The sequence below is a fragment of the Uranotaenia lowii genome, chromosome 3, assembly GCF_029784155.1.
Source record: "Uranotaenia lowii strain MFRU-FL chromosome 3, ASM2978415v1, whole genome shotgun sequence".
Classification (NCBI taxonomy): Eukaryota; Metazoa; Arthropoda; class Insecta; order Diptera; family Culicidae; genus Uranotaenia; species Uranotaenia lowii.
Window position 1 is genome coordinate 206,393,183 of NC_073693.1, and position 17,153 is coordinate 206,410,335.

Genomic DNA, 17,153 nt, shown 5'->3' on the forward strand with positions numbered 1-17,153 from the left:
TATGAAACACAGAATTTTTAACGAATTTTCAAAGGTGGCTGTTTTTCGAACCTTTCGTCAATTAGCTAATTCTCAGATTTTCAAAGATTTTCTATCCAACTTTGCACTGGATTTTGAGTATATTAACGAAGATCTCCGCAAATAATTTTGAATCTGTTGCGATACCGGTTGTATACGAATAAAAGACGCGGAATTACAGTTTAAAATAAGGTTGTATATTGACTTTAAAATGGACTTGTACAATAACGTGTAAACTGGTAATCGCACATGAATATAATAAGAATGGAAGTTCTGATGACGTTTCGTGGTTTCCGTTCATCACCGTTACGGAGCTGCGGCATCTGTCAGGCTGACGGTTGTCAACCGGGAGAGCCAGGTGTTACGTTGATGAACGAGGGATCCAACACCTCCCCCCTTTAGTAGAGACTAGCTGACCCGGTAAACTTCGTTTTACCTTCTAAAGTATAAATCGTAATAAATGTTTAATTTCATCTACACGTCCTTAACTGCATCGTGCTCGCGAATAGATTCTTATGGAAATCGTAACAAATAAAGTTTAATTTGTATTGGGACCCCCTATCATCAAAAGTGAGATTCTTGAAACTATTATACAAACCATCTCTGACCCAAAAAACCCTCGGATACCAAATTTCACTTCATTCCGACCGACCATTCATACGTGATGTTATCACAAAGAAAACGCCTCCATTTTTATATATAAGATGTGAAGAAGAGATAACTTTGTATGGGGACCCCCGTTTCATAAAAAGTGAGATTCTTGAAACTATTATACAAACCATCTCTGACCCAAAAAACCCTCGGATACCAAATTTCACTTCATTCCGACCGACCATTCATACGTGATGTTATCACAAAGAAAACGCCTCCATTTTTATATATAAGAAGATGTGAAGAGATAATTTTGTATGGGGACCCCCCTTTCATGAAAAGTGAGATTCTTGAAACTATTATACAAACCATCTCTGACAAAAAAAACCCTCGGATACCAAATTTCACTTCATTCCGACCGACCATTCATACGTGATGTTATCACAAAGAAAACGCCTCCATTTTTATATATAAGATGTGAAGAAGAGATAACTTTGTATGGGGACCCCCCTTTCATAAAAAGTGAGATTCTTGAAACTATTATACAAACCATCTCTGACCCAAAAAACCCTCGGATACCAAATTTCACTTCATTCCGACCGACCATTCATACGTGATGTTATCACAAAGAAAACGCCTCCATTTTTATATATAAGAAGATGTGAAGAGATAATTTTGTATGGGGACCCCCCTTTCATAAAAAGTGAGATTCTTGAAACTATTATACAAACCATCTCTGACCCAAAAAACCCTCGGATACCAAATTTCACTTCATTCCGACCGACCATTCATACGTGATGTTATCACAAAGAAAACGCCTCCATTTTTATATATAAGATGTGAAGAAGAGATAACTTTGTATGGGGACCCCCCTTTCATAAAAAGTGAGATTCTTGAAACTATTATACAAACCATCTCTGACCCAAAAAACCCTCGGATACCAAATTTCACTTCATTCCGACCGACCATTCATACGTGATGTTATCACAAAGAAAACGCCTCCATTTTTATATATAAGAAGATGTGAAGAGATAATTTTGTATGGGGACCCCCCTTTCATAAAAAGTGAGATTCTTGAAACTATTATACAAACCATCTCTGACCCAAAAAACCCTCGGATACCAAATTTCACTTCATTCCGACCGACCATTCATACGTGATGTTATCACAAAGAAAACGCCTCCATCTTATATATAAAAATGGAGGCGTTTTCTTTGTGATAACATCACGTATGAATGGTCGGTCGGAATGAAGTGAAATTTGGTATCCGAGGGTTTTTTGGGTCAGAGATGGTTTGTATAATAGTTTCAAGAATCTCACTTTTTATGAAAGGGGGTCCCCATACAAAGTTATCTCTTCTTCACATCTTATATATAAAAATGGAGGCGTTTTCTTTGTGATAACATCACGTATGAATGGTCGGTCGGAATGAAGTGAAATTTGGTATCCGAGGGTTTTTTGGGTCAGAGATGGTTTGTATAATAGTTTCAAGAATCTCACTTTTTATGAAAGGGGGGTCCCCATACAAAATTATCTCTTCACATCTTCTTATATATAAAAATGGAGGCGTTTTCTTTGTGATAACATCACGTATGAATGGTCGGTCGGAATGAAGTGAAATTTGGTATCCGAGGGTTTTTTGGGTCAGAGATGGTTTGTATAATAGTTTCAAGAATCTCACTTTTTATGAAAGGGGGGTCCCCATACAAAATTATCTCTTCACATCTTCTTATATATAAAAATGGAGGCGTTTTCTTTGTGATAACATCACGTATGAATGGTCGGTCGGAATGAAGTGAAATTTGGTATCCGAGGGTTTTTTGGGTCAGAGATGGTTTGTATAATAGTTTCAAGAATCTCACTTTTTATGAAAGGGGGGTCCCCATACAAAGTTATCTCTTCTTCACATCTTATATATAAAAATGGAGGCGTTTTCTTTGTGATAACATCACGTATGAATGGTCGGTCGGAATGAAGTGAAATTTGGTATCCGAGGGTTTTTTGGGTCAGAGATGGTTTGTATAATAGTTTCAAGAATCTCACTTTTTATGAAAGGGGGGTCCCCATACAAAATTATCTCTTCACATCTTCTTATATATAAAAATGGAGGCGTTTTCTTTGTGATAACATCACGTATGAATGGTCGGTCGGAATGAAGTGAAATTTGGTATCCGAGGGTTTTTTGGGTCAGAGATGGTTTGTATAATAGTTTCAAGAATCTCACTTTTTATGAAAGGGGGGTCCCCATACAAAGTTATCTCTTCTTCACATCTTATATATAAAAATGGAGGCGTTTTCTTTGTGATAACATCACGTATGAATGGTCGGTCGGAATGAAGTGAAATTTGGTATCCGAGGGTTTTTTTTGTCAGAGATGGTTTGTATAATAGTTTCAAGAATCTCACTTTTCATGAAAGGGGGGTCCCCATACAAAATTATCTCTTCACATCTTCTTATATATAAAAATGGAGGCGTTTTCTTTGTGATAACATCACGTATGAATGGTCGGTCGGAATGAAGTGAAATTTGGTATCCGAGGGTTTTTTGGGTCAGAGATGGTTTGTATAATAGTTTCAAGAATCTCACTTTTTATGAAACGGGGGTCCCCATACAAAGTTATCTCTTCTTCACATCTTATATATAAAAATGGAGGCGTTTTCTTTGTGATAACATCACGTATGAATGGTCGGTCGGAATGAAGTGAAATTTGGTATCCGAGGGTTTTTTGGGTCAGAGATGGTTTGTATAATAGTTTCAAGAATCTCACTTTTGATGATAGGGGGTCCCAATACAAATTAAACTTTATTTGTTACGATTTCCATAAGAATCTATTCGCGAGCACGATGCAGTTAAGGACGTGTAGATGAAATTAAACATTTATTACGATTTATACTTTAGAAGGTAAAACGAAGTTTACCGGGTCAGCTAGTTTTTATATATAAGAAGATGTGAAGAGATAATTTTGTATGGGGACCCCCCTTTCATAAAAAGTGAGATTCTTGAAACTATTATACAAACCATCTCTGACCCAAAAAACCCTCGGATACCAAATTTCACTTCATTCCGACCGACCATTCATACGTGATGTTATCACAAAGAAAACGCCTCCATTTTTATATATAAGAGAAGATGTGAAGAGATAATTTTGTATGGGGACCCCCCTTTCATAAAAAGTGAGATTCTTGAAACTATTATACAAACCATCTCTGACCCAAAAAACCCTCGGATACCAAATTTCACTTCATTCCGACCGACCATTCATACGTGATGTTATCACAAAGAAAACGCCTCCATTTTTATATATAAGATGTGAAGAAGAGATAACTTTGTATGGGGACCCCCCTTTCATAAAAAGTGAGATTCTTGAAACTATTATACAAACCATCTCTGACCCAAAAAACCCTCGGATACCAAATTTCACTTCATTCCGACCGACCATTCATACGTGATGTTATCACAAAGAAAACGCCTCCATTTTTATATATAAGATGTGAAGAAGAGATAACTTTGTATGGGGACCCCCGTTTCATAAAAAGTGAGATTCTTGAAACTATTATACAAACCATCTCTGACCCAAAAAACCCTCGGATACCAAATTTCACTTCATTCCGACCGACCATTCATACGTGATGTTATCACAAAGAAAACGCCTCCATTTTTATATATAAGACTAGCTGACCCGGTAAACTTCGTTTTACCTTCTAAAGTATAAATCGTAATAAATGTTTAATTTCATCTACACGTCCTTAACTGCATCGTGCTCGCGAATAGATTCTTATGGAAATCGTAACAAATAAAGTTTAATTTGTATTGGGACCCCCTATCATCAAAAGTGAGATTCTTGAAACTATTATACAAACCATCTCTGACCCAAAAAACCCTCGGATACCAAATTTCACTTCATTCCGACCGACCATTCATACGTGATGTTATCACAAAGAAAACGCCTCCATTTTTATATATAAGATGTGAAGAAGAGATAACTTTGTATGGGGACCCCCGTTTCATAAAAAGTGAGATTCTTGAAACTATTATACAAACCATCTCTGACCCAAAAAACCCTCGGATACCAAATTTCACTTCATTCCGACCGACCATTCATACGTGATGTTATCACAAAGAAAACGCCTCCATTTTTATATATAAGAAGATGTGAAGAGATAATTTTGTATGGGGACCCCCCTTTCATGAAAAGTGAGATTCTTGAAACTATTATACAAACCATCTCTGACAAAAAAAACCCTCGGATACCAAATTTCACTTCATTCCGACCGACCATTCATACGTGATGTTATCACAAAGAAAACGCCTCCATTTTTATATATAAGATGTGAAGAAGAGATAACTTTGTATGGGGACCCCCCTTTCATAAAAAGTGAGATTCTTGAAACTATTATACAAACCATCTCTGACCCAAAAAACCCTCGGATACCAAATTTCACTTCATTCCGACCGACCATTCATACGTGATGTTATCACAAAGAAAACGCCTCCATTTTTATATATAAGAGAAGATGTGAAGAGATAATTTTGTATGGGGACCCCCCTTTCATAAAAAGTGAGATTCTTGAAACTATTATACAAACCATCTCTGACCCAAAAAACCCTCGGATACCAAATTTCACTTCATTCCGACCGACCATTCATACGTGATGTTATCACAAAGAAAACGCCTCCATTTTTATATATAAGATGTGAAGAAGAGATAACTTTGTATGGGGACCCCCCTTTCATAAAAAGTGAGATTCTTGAAACTATTATACAAACCATCTCTGACCCAAAAAACCCTCGGATACCAAATTTCACTTCATTCCGACCGACCATTCATACGTGATGTTATCACAAAGAAAACGCCTCCATTTTTATATATAAGAAGATGTGAAGAGATAATTTTGTATGGGGACCCCCCTTTCATAAAAAGTGAGATTCTTGAAACTATTATACAAACCATCTCTGACCCAAAAAACCCTCGGATACCAAATTTCACTTCATTCCGACCGACCATTCATACGTGATGTTATCACAAAGAAAACGCCTCCATTTTTATATATAAGAAGATGTGAAGAGATAATTTTGTATGGGGACCCCCCTTTCATAAAAAGTGAGATTCTTGAAACTATTATACAAACCATCTCTGACCCAAAAAACCCTCGGATACCAAATTTCACTTCATTCCGACCGACCATTCATACGTGATGTTATCACAAAGAAAACGCCTCCATTTTTATATATAAGATGTGAAGAAGAGATAACTTTGTATGGGGACCCCCTTTCATAAAAAGTGAGATTCTTGAAACTATTATACAAACCATCTCTGACCCAAAAAACCCTCGGATACCAAATTTCACTTCATTCCGACCGACCATTCATACGTGATGTTATCACAAAGAAAACGCCTCCATTTTTATATATAAGAAGATGTGAAGAGATAATTTTGTATGGGGATCCCCCTTTCATGAAAAGTGAGATTCTTGAAACTATTATACAAACCATCTCTGACCCAAAAAACCCTCGGATACCAAATTTCACTTCATTCCGACCGACCATTCATACGTGATGTTATCACAAAGAAAACGCCTCCATTTTTATATATAAGACTAGCTGACCCGGTAAACTTCGTTTTACCTTCTAAAGTATAAATCGTAATAAATGTTTAATTTCATCTACACGTCCTTAACTGCATCGTGCTCGCGAATAGATTCTTATGGAAATCGTAACAAATAAAGTTTAATTTGTATTGGGACCCCCTATCATCAAAAGTGAGATTCTTGAAACTATTATACAAACCATCTCTGACCCAAAAAACCCTCGGATACCAAATTTCACTTCATTCCGACCGACCATTCATACGTGATGTTATCACAAAGAAAACGCCTCCATTTTTATATATAAGATGTGAAGAAGAGATAACTTTGTATGGGGACCCCCGTTTCATAAAAAGTGAGATTCTTGAAACTATTATACAAACCATCTCTGACCCAAAAAACCCTCGGATACCAAATTTCACTTCATTCCGACCGACCATTCATACGTGATGTTATCACAAAGAAAACGCCTCCATTTTTATATATAAGAAGATGTGAAGAGATAATTTTGTATGGGGACCCCCCTTTCATGAAAAGTGAGATTCTTGAAACTATTATACAAACCATCTCTGACAAAAAAAAACCCTCGGATACCAAATTTCACTTCATTCCGACCGACCATTCATACGTGATGTTATCACAAAGAAAACGCCTCCATTTTTATATATAAGATGTGAAGAAGAGATAACTTTGTATGGGGACCCCCCTTTCATAAAAAGTGAGATTCTTGAAACTATTATACAAACCATCTCTGACCCAAAAAACCCTCGGATACCAAATTTCACTTCATTCCGACCGACCATTCATACGTGATGTTATCACAAAGAAAACGCCTCCATTTTTATATATAAGAAGATGTGAAGAGATAATTTTGTATGGGGACCCCCCTTTCATAAAAAGTGAGATTCTTGAAACTATTATACAAACCATCTCTGACCCAAAAAACCCTCGGATACCAAATTTCACTTCATTCCGACCGACCATTCATACGTGATGTTATCACAAAGAAAACGCCTCCATTTTTATATATAAGATGTGAAGAAGAGATAACTTTGTATGGGGACCCCCCTTTCATAAAAAGTGAGATTCTTGAAACTATTATACAAACCATCTCTGACCCAAAAAACCCTCGGATACCAAATTTCACTTCATTCCGACCGACCATTCATACGTGATGTTATCACAAAGAAAACGCCTCCATTTTTATATATAAGAAGATGTGAAGAGATAATTTTGTATGGGGACCCCCCTTTCATAAAAAGTGAGATTCTTGAAACTATTATACAAACCATCTCTGACCCAAAAAACCCTCGGATACCAAATTTCACTTCATTCCGACCGACCATTCATACGTGATGTTATCACAAAGAAAACGCCTCCATCTTATATATAAAAATGGAGGCGTTTTCTTTGTGATAACATCACGTATGAATGGTCGGTCGGAATGAAGTGAAATTTGGTATCCGAGGGTTTTTTGGGTCAGAGATGGTTTGTATAATAGTTTCAAGAATCTCACTTTTTATGAAAGGGGGTCCCCATACAAAGTTATCTCTTCTTCACATCTTATATATAAAAATGGAGGCGTTTTCTTTGTGATAACATCACGTATGAATGGTCGGTCGGAATGAAGTGAAATTTGGTATCCGAGGGTTTTTTGGGTCAGAGATGGTTTGTATAATAGTTTCAAGAATCTCACTTTTTATGAAAGGGGGGTCCCCATACAAAATTATCTCTTCACATCTTCTTATATATAAAAATGGAGGCGTTTTCTTTGTGATAACATCACGTATGAATGGTCGGTCGGAATGAAGTGAAATTTGGTATCCGAGGGTTTTTTGGGTCAGAGATGGTTTGTATAATAGTTTCAAGAATCTCACTTTTTATGAAAGGGGGGTCCCCATACAAAATTATCTCTTCACATCTTCTTATATATAAAAATGGAGGCGTTTTCTTTGTGATAACATCACGTATGAATGGTCGGTCGGAATGAAGTGAAATTTGGTATCCGAGGGTTTTTTGGGTCAGAGATGGTTTGTATAATAGTTTCAAGAATCTCACTTTTTATGAAAGGGGGGTCCCCATACAAAGTTATCTCTTCTTCACATCTTATATATAAAAATGGAGGCGTTTTCTTTGTGATAACATCACGTATGAATGGTCGGTCGGAATGAAGTGAAATTTGGTATCCGAGGGTTTTTTGGGTCAGAGATGGTTTGTATAATAGTTTCAAGAATCTCACTTTTTATGAAAGGGGGGTCCCCATACAAAATTATCTCTTCACATCTTCTTATATATAAAAATGGAGGCGTTTTCTTTGTGATAACATCACGTATGAATGGTCGGTCGGAATGAAGTGAAATTTGGTATCCGAGGGTTTTTTGGGTCAGAGATGGTTTGTATAATAGTTTCAAGAATCTCACTTTTTATGAAAGGGGGGTCCCCATACAAAGTTATCTCTTCTTCACATCTTATATATAAAAATGGAGGCGTTTTCTTTGTGATAACATCACGTATGAATGGTCGGTCGGAATGAAGTGAAATTTGGTATCCGAGGGTTTTTTTTGTCAGAGATGGTTTGTATAATAGTTTCAAGAATCTCACTTTTCATGAAAGGGGGGTCCCCATACAAAATTATCTCTTCACATCTTCTTATATATAAAAATGGAGGCGTTTTCTTTGTGATAACATCACGTATGAATGGTCGGTCGGAATGAAGTGAAATTTGGTATCCGAGGGTTTTTTGGGTCAGAGATGGTTTGTATAATAGTTTCAAGAATCTCACTTTTTATGAAACGGGGGTCCCCATACAAAGTTATCTCTTCTTCACATCTTATATATAAAAATGGAGGCGTTTTCTTTGTGATAACATCACGTATGAATGGTCGGTCGGAATGAAGTGAAATTTGGTATCCGAGGGTTTTTTGGGTCAGAGATGGTTTGTATAATAGTTTCAAGAATCTCACTTTTGATGATAGGGGGTCCCAATACAAATTAAACTTTATTTGTTACGATTTCCATAAGAATCTATTCGCGAGCACGATGCAGTTAAGGACGTGTAGATGAAATTAAACATTTATTACGATTTATACTTTAGAAGGTAAAACGAAGTTTACCGGGTCAGCTAGTTTTTATATATAAGAAGATGTGAAGAGATAATTTTGTATGGGGACCCCCCTTTCATAAAAAGTGAGATTCTTGAAACTATTATACAAACCATCTCTGACCCAAAAAACCCTCGGATACCAAATTTCACTTCATTCCGACCGACCATTCATACGTGATGTTATCACAAAGAAAACGCCTCCATTTTTATATATAAGAGAAGATGTGAAGAGATAATTTTGTATGGGGACCCCCCTTTCATAAAAAGTGAGATTCTTGAAACTATTATACAAACCATCTCTGACCCAAAAAACCCTCGGATACCAAATTTCACTTCATTCCGACCGACCATTCATACGTGATGTTATCACAAAGAAAACGCCTCCATTTTTATATATAAGATGATACGGCTCGTACCTCACAGGCTGCCTTCGAGCTCGCGAAGATGTGCGAAGAGAAACCGTTGGTTGATCACGTCTAAGGGTAGAACGGTGGCGGCGTGGCGGAGGCTGCGGCTGCAAATCCGTCAGGAGTTCTTGTGGCAGACTCCAAGTTGATGCCGCGACGTGTTCCGATGAAGGATTGCTGTTACCAAGTCCCCAGCTATCTAGCAGAATGTTCAGAGGGACTTGCGGTAGTTGGGATTCAGAAGAAGTTGATTGCTGGCCTTCCGCTTCATGCCTGATACGTAGTTGGTTGCAATGGGAACGGATCAAAATAGCTAGGCCTGGCAACCAAATGTTGTACATCACCTTTCCTATACGCTCGAGAACACGGCCCGGTTCCCAAGAGTATTTGTTGTTCCGGAATACTTTAGCCCAAACGAGGTCTTGTGGTACATAATTTCTCGGCTTGGCTCCGTGTTTCCGGTTGAATTGCTCGTCTTGGCCACTTTCGTTCGGGAAAACAGCTGATGGAGGGCGCAAGAGGTCCAGTGATGTTCGGATCGGTCTACCTAGAAGGACTTCTGCCGGAGATTTCCCATCAGGTGCGCTGCGACAGGGTGTCGACCGATAGCAGAGCAAAAATGTGTCGATGGCTTCGTCTAAGGCTTCTCCCCCTGCGCTGATTTTCTTGAGGGACCTCTTGAAAGTATCGACGAACCTTTCAGCAAGGCCGTTCGATTGGGGATGAAACGGTGCAGTTCTCAGATGCGTGATGGAATTCGTTTCGCAAAATCGTTGGAACTGCTCGCTGGTGAACTGGGTGCCATTGTCTGAGACCAATGTTTCTGGCGCTCCAAATCTTGCGAAAACTCCTCGAAGCATTCGCATGGTAGCACTGGATGTAATAGCTTGCGTGCGGATAACTTCTGGCCACTTGGAGAACGAATCGACGATAATCAGATAGTAGTTACCATCTAGGGGACCGGCATAGTCCACATGCACCCGCTGCCAAGGTTTTTCTGGTGTCGGCCAGGATTCAAGGTTGACTTTGCGTTCCGTTTTGGCGACACTGGCACATTCGCTGCAGGCCCGTACAAGCTTGGAGATATCTTCGTCGATTAGAGGCCAGTAGACGTACTGGCGAGCGATGGACCGCATTCGCTCGATTCCTGGATGCCCTTTGTGCAGCTGCTGCAACACTTGCTTTTGGAATTTGGCGGGGATTACTAGCCGTTCACCATACATTAGGCAACCAGCAACCATGGAAAGACCATCGCGTCGCTGATAAAATTTCTGGATGTCACTGTTGACGATAGTCGACTGTTTGGAGGGCCATCCAGAATCGACGAAACGAGTAATTTGTTGAAGAATGTCATCGTTGTGGGTTTCTGTCTTCACCGCCTTGAATGATAAGGGTAAAGCAGAAAGCGTTTGGTTCATGACACTCCTGACGATGTGCTCCAGTTCCAGGGAAGCAACGACGAAATCTTCTTCTGGCCGAACATGCCGGTTGATTAGGCGTGATAAAACATCAGCGTGACCAAAAGAATCCGTAGAAATGTAACGGATTTCAAAATCGTACAGCAGCAACGTTAAGGCCCATCTTTGTAGCCGGTTGGCTGTATAGACGGGAATGCCTTTCCGGGAACCGAAGATCGATAATAAGGGTTTATGATCGGTTTCAAGAATGAACCGTCGACCAAAAACCATGCGGTGGAATCGAGTCACCGCGAACACCAAGGACAATCCTTCCTTTTCTATCTGGCTGTAGTTACTTTCAGCCGCAGTCAGACTGCGGGATACGTGGCAAATAGCTCTGATAGTGCCGTCAGGGAAACGATGGGCAATTCGGCCTCCAATTCCAACGTTCGAAGCATCTGCCGACACGATGAGTTCCAACTTGGGGTTGTAATGCGTCAACAAAAGCGGTGATTTTAGAATCTCACGAAATCGATCGAAAGAAGCCTGACATGCTTTCGACCAAACAAACTTGGTGCCACTTTTCAGCAACTGGTCCATCGGATGTCGAAGTTGGCGCATTTCTTTGACGTATTTGCCGTAATAGTTTACCGCGCCCAGGTACGAACGCAGTGTTGGGACGTCGTGTGGGGGCGGCATGTTCACGATGGGTGCTATCTTGTCTGGATCTGGGCGTATGCCGTTGCCATCCAGAATCTGGCCGAGATATTTCACTTCCCGCATGAAGAAAGAGCATTTTTCTATGCGGACCGTGAATCCAAAACTTTTCATCCGCTGGAGGACCAGATCAACGTTGGTTTGGAGTTCCTGCTCAGTTCGGCCACCCACTAAGATGTCGTCTAAGTAGCCGATAGCGTAACGAAGATCGGCTAGCATAGTGTCGATCAGCTGTTGAAATGCACCGGGGGCCGCCTTGATTCCCGGTAAAAGTCTGGTGAATTGAAATAGGCCTTTGTGGGTGTTTATAGTTAGCAGTGGTTGACTATCCTCATCCACCAACACCTGAAGGTAGGCATCGGATAAGTCGATATGACTGTAGAATCGACATCCGGACATCCGAGCAAAAATATCCTCGGGTAAGGGCAGTGGATATTGGTTTGGCTCGAGAACATCGTTCAAGCCAGTCGAAAAATCGGCGCATATCCGTACGGATCCGTTCGGCTTCCGGACCACCACGATAGGAGCGGCCCAATCAGAAAAGTTTACCGGCTTGATGATTTCTAGCTCCTGCAGGCGATGGAGCTCGTCTTCCACCAATGCCTCCATGCTGTACGCAACTGGTCGTTTCGGGCGAAAGATCGGTTTGGGATTGCCTTTGAGTACCAACCGAACAGGCGATTTGTTGCAGAGGCCCATTACGGAGGTAAACACTTCGGGGAACCGTGCTTGCAAAGCCGACACACTTGGCGTAGATAGAGCGTCAACTTTGTTGCATAGGGCACTGATTGGGCGGTCCCACAAATTAAACAATTCCAGCCAGTCAATCCCTAAAATGTCGAGATCAACGTTAGGATATGCTGTGAAGCACTTACCGCTTTTTGTGCAGCCGTTGATGGTGATTTGGCACTGCAGTTCCGCCGTGAGATCTAGCGGCTCGCCAGAAGCTGTTTTGGCCCGACATCTTGCTGAACACAGTTTGGGTTTTCCTAGTTTGACCCAAGATCGATGCGATAGGATCGAAATATCCGACCCGGTGTCCAGTTGCAGTCGAAGAGGGACGTTGTTGATGTTTACATCCACAAATTTTCTTCCAGCTCCAACTTTGTGTACGGCCAGTGTTTTTGTTGATGTTTTGCGCTTTTTCTCTTTCCTCGTGTTCTTCGCACCGCTGTTGCTCTTGTTGTGTTGCGTGGACTTAGAGAAACAAGCGCAATAGCCTTCACGGTGACCAACTTTGCCGCAAGACTGGCACTTGTGATCATGGAACCGACAGTCTTTATTGAAGTGCATCCCACCGCACGACCAACAGGGAGTTTTTGGTTGCTCACGGTGTGGACTGCTGCTTCTGGATTGGTGAAACGGTTGCTTAGCCTTTGGCGGTCTGGTCACCATATTCACCACCGAGGATGTCGACTCCACCAGTACCGTATCCTGCTTCAGGTTTACCAAACTGTTGCATTGCTCTACGACCTGCTCCAGGGTGAGGTCGGCAGATTCGTTGAGCTTGTTGATCAACCGCATCCTAATTTCCGCATCCTGATTTGACTTTAGACCACAGACGAAGGTAAGACATTTAAACTGCTCCTCGGTTAGCTCGGAGAGTTTAAAATCGACGCATGCCTTGTTGACCCTGCATGAATAGGCCAGGTAATCTTCTCCAGGGTCTTTCGTTGTCTGGAAACAGTTATAACGCCGACGGAAAGTTGAGACAGTAGCACCGAAAAGTGCTTTGAGTTTGCTTACTGTCTCATCGAACGTGAAGTCCCGTGACGTCCTGGGAAGAATGAAGCTATGGTAGCGTTCGTGGTCTGGTGGGCTCAATTTTCTTAGGAGGAGCCGCACTTTCGCCGCATCGTCCAGCTTGGTTGCGTCGCGTTCAAACAGGTCACTGTAGCGGGAAAACCATGCGTCAAAGGTGTGTCCACTGACCTTATCGTAGGCGAACTCCGCCATGTTGCTCGATAAAGAGTCTAGCACGGTTTCGTCCCTGGACAAACTCTTGATGGCCTGCTGTGTAGAGGCCAACTGCTCCGACATCCGTGTCATGAGGGCTTGCTGATTGGTCAGGAGTCGCAGAAATGCTTCCGAGAAGTTCTGTGGTAGTGGTACCTGTGCTCCTGCACCTGCTGCAGCCGCATCTTTGTTGGTGTCTGGCATAACGTGGTTTTTTTGCTAACCAAATTTGGCGAACTGTTTTTGATAAAAACGCGCGCTTTATGTACGCGCTCGCTCCGGCCTCGTCGCTACTGTTGCGATACCGGTTGTATACGAATAAAAGACGCGGAATTACAGTTTAAAATAATGGCGTATTTTTTTTTGATTCCGGATTTGGCTCTGAAACCGTCAGAATAAAAAAGCAGGTTTCGGGTTTCGAGTTATTCCATACGTAGGTGTGCGTGAGAACGAGCGCAATGTTTACATGCAGCTGTCATTTTGTTCTCCCTTCTGGATTTCTTCATTCGGTTCTTCACATCCGGATTGCCGTTTTTCGTGTCCGGATTGCACTGGACTGCAGATAGTACGATTTTGCTTGGCTGAGAGGTTCAAAATCGCGGCAATAATCATTTGCCCGTTCATTATTTCAACTGTTTTGTTTCAGCCAAAAACAGCTGTTTAATATTTTGACAACAACGTTGAGAGTATTGGTGAACTTCTCGCAAAACTGACTTTTTTCTCAGGGCGACTCCGTCCCTTTTTCGAGCGAACCTAGGTTGCCTCTCGAGCAATAAATGAGCACGATGACAGCAGTTAGAGCGAACCTAGGTTGCCTCTAGTTTGCCTCCAGGTGAAAAAAAATACGGTATAAGGTTGTATATTGACTTTAAAATGGACTTGTACAATAACGTGTAAACTGGTAATCGCACATGAATATAATAAGAATGGAAGTTCTGATGACGTTTCGTGGTTTCCGTTCATCACCGTTACGGAGATGCGGCATCTGTCAGGCTGACGGTTGTCAACCGGGAGAGCCAGGTGTTACGTTGATGAACGAGGGATCCAACAGAATCATCCCAGAGGATCCCAGAGGAAAATCCCGTACAAAAAAAAAAAAAACAAATTAATTTATATTCACCGGAAAGCCAATTTCATACCGATTCTAGTGGTGCCGACAAAAACGCTGCGATACTTTACAAAAATATGGTAAAATAATGTTTCAGCAAGAATGTCAAATTGACTCTTCAGGGACTGTAATGGGTAAACATTTCTGGGACGGATAAGGGTTAAAATGAGAAAAAATTGTTTCATTCAAAGTGCTTTCATGTTTTATTAAGGGTTCCTAATATTCAAAACGCAACATTTAGAGCTCAAAATTCAATATTAAATGGGTAATATTTGCTGGAAACACAGAACGTAAAAGGCCAAACGCGAACCCCTGTGTTGAAGCTGTCCATCAGCTGAATCTCCGCTTCGGTAAGACGAAAGTCGAAAATCTCCAGATTCTCTCGAATTCGCTTCGGATTAGCAGATTTCGGTATGGGAATCGTTCCAAGCTCGACGAGGTATCGGAGCACAATTTGTGTGGGAGTTTTGCTGTATTTGCTAGCTATTTCTGCTACACGCGGATCATTAATTGCATTTTCCTTAGCGTCATTCAGCTGCCCAAAAGGAGTGTACGCAGTTACGGTGACATTTAGATCCTTACAGAACGCCGTAAGCCGTCGTTGGTTGATAGCAGGATTGCATTCAACCTGATTAGTGACTGGCTTCACTTGACACTCGTTCACAATACGCGTGAGCTGTTCGCTGTTGAAGTTGGAAACCCCAAGGCTACGAACTTTTCCGGTTTGTAGCAGTTTTTCCATAGCACGCCAAGTGTCCACGAAATCGACGGAGGCTAATTTCGGATTGGCATCCAGGTCTTGGGGTTCCCATGATTGAAATTCGAAATTGAACGGCGAATGCATGAGGTACAAATCGATGTACCCGATGTTAAGTTTATCGTAAGATCGCTGGAAGGCTTCTTCAACGTGTGCGGGATTGTGGTGGCTGTTTAAGAGCTGTAAGTTAAACGTTTCTGTCGTAAGTAAGTTTGTGTTAAGCCTTTTGAGATTTCTGCATTACTTTGGTAGTTACGAAGACGTCCTCACGTCGGATGACACCTTCGGCTATTTTCGCTCGAATTGCTTGTCCAACTTCAACTTCATTGCGGTAATAGCAAGCCGTATCGAAATGGCGGTAGCCTGCGTCGATAGCGAATTTGATCGTCTCTACAGCTTCGCCTCCTCGGAGCTTTTGTGAATCCAATTGATTAGCAATATTTCTAAAAAGCAAAGCTCTAACTTACCATCCAAGTTCCGAGACCAAGAATTGGCATTTGTTTACCGTTATTTAACGTCACTGTAGGCGCTATTTTATCCATGCTACTGTTTTGCTGCATGCACCAGAGAATGTATTCTACTAAATGGAATTCAAAAACGTACTGACTGCACCAACGATGCCAGCATTATAATAATGGTTTGCCGGGTGGAAACTCTCCTTAGACGATTGTAAATAGTATGAATAGCAAATGATGATATCAATGCTATATGTCAGATCACGTGTTGCTCTTTCGAGAGCTCTAGTAGGCGCAATCCAGTGGCTACAAATGTACTCGGTTGAGTTTAATTGAATTGCTTTAAAAGTCAGTCGAAGTATTTTCATGCATACAGAGAGTAGGCGTGGACCTCTCCTCAATCATGCGTTTTTAAATGGAATGTTGCCGTATTGGTGCGTGGATATTATTTTATAAGTGGTAATTTGTTTAAGAGAATTATACAAACGATGGAAACACTATCTGTAAACTGTAAACAAAAACTCACAAAACCAATAATGGACACGCGACGCGTACTGCAGAGCAAAGCAAGGCAAACGGAGTCAGACCCTTAAAAACTAGTTATGATTTTTTTAAGGTGTAATATTCATTACACTTAGTAAGAATTGAAATTCATAGAAAGGGGAAATCATTTTGAGACAACTTGTTTATTTCAAGAAATATATGTTCTATAATTTTTCTCAAAACTCGATGTTAAAAGGATAATACTTGTGTGAAGCACACAGTGCAAAAGGCACCGCCCGGATTCCTCTGTTGAAGGAATCCATCACCTCAATCTCCTCTCCCGTAAGTTTGAAATCGAAAATGTCTATATTCTGACGAAGGCGTTCAGGATTCGCCGACTTGGGAACCGGAATCGTGCCGATTTCCACCAGATATCTAAGAATGATTTGACCTGGTGTTTTGTTGTACTTTTTACCTATTGCCAGAACACGAGGATCATCCAAGGCTGGCTTGGGAGTATTGATGGGATCTTTTTCGTAGTAATTTGGACGCCCTAGAGGACTGTAGGCAGTGAGG

General features: G+C 41.0%; 2 protein-coding genes across 2 annotated transcripts; both read right to left on the bottom strand.

Annotated features, from left to right (window-relative positions):
- Nucleotides 1-324: 324 nt before the first annotated feature.
- Nucleotides 325-13,978, bottom strand: LOC129753024 (uncharacterized protein K02A2.6-like). Its single transcript, XM_055748817.1, has 3 exons — nucleotides 12,694-13,978; nucleotides 9,714-12,648; nucleotides 325-349 (listed from the first exon to the last, which is right to left on the bottom strand). The coding sequence occupies exons 1-3, from the start codon at nucleotides 13,976-13,978 to the stop codon at nucleotides 325-327; spliced, it is 4,245 nt and encodes a 1,414-aa protein (XP_055604792.1).
- A 1,066-nt stretch (nucleotides 13,979-15,044) lies between these two features.
- Nucleotides 15,045-16,244, bottom strand: LOC129752335 (1,5-anhydro-D-fructose reductase-like). Its single transcript, XM_055748123.1, has 3 exons — nucleotides 16,107-16,244; nucleotides 15,884-16,051; nucleotides 15,045-15,819 (listed from the first exon to the last, which is right to left on the bottom strand). Exons 1-3 carry the CDS (start codon nucleotides 16,197-16,199, stop codon nucleotides 15,127-15,129), a joined length of 954 nt encoding a protein of 317 aa, XP_055604098.1. The 5' UTR covers nucleotides 16,200-16,244; the 3' UTR covers nucleotides 15,045-15,126.
- Nucleotides 16,245-17,153: the final 909 nt, after the last annotated feature.

What these genes read in the sequence shown, in the direction of transcription:
- LOC129752335 (XM_055748123.1), bottom strand. Translation starts at nt 16,199, where the DNA reads ATGCAGCAAAACAGTAGCATGGATAAAATAGCGCCTACAGTGACGTTA. An exon ending in TTGGTCTCGGAACTTGGATG is followed by an intron (nt 16,052 to 16,106) that starts GTAAGTTAGAGC and finishes GATTCACAAAAG; the next exon opens with CTCCGAGGAGGCGAAGCTGT. An exon ending in ACGTCTTCGTAACTACCAAA is followed by an intron (nt 15,820 to 15,883) that starts GTAATGCAGAAA and finishes TTTAACTTACAG; the next exon opens with CTCTTAAACAGCCACCACAA.
- LOC129753024 (XM_055748817.1), bottom strand. Translation starts at nt 13,978, where the DNA reads ATGCCAGACACCAACAAAGATGCGGCTGCAGCAGGTGCAGGAGCACAG. An exon ending in CAACGGCTGCACAAAAAGCG is followed by an intron (nt 12,649 to 12,693) that starts GTAAGTGCTTCA and finishes TCGACATTTTAG; the next exon opens with GGATTGACTGGCTGGAATTG. An exon ending in GCTCGAAGGCAGCCTGTGAG is followed by an intron (nt 350 to 9,713) that starts GTACGAGCCGTA and finishes GACAACCGTCAG; the next exon opens with CCTGACAGATGCCGCAGCTC.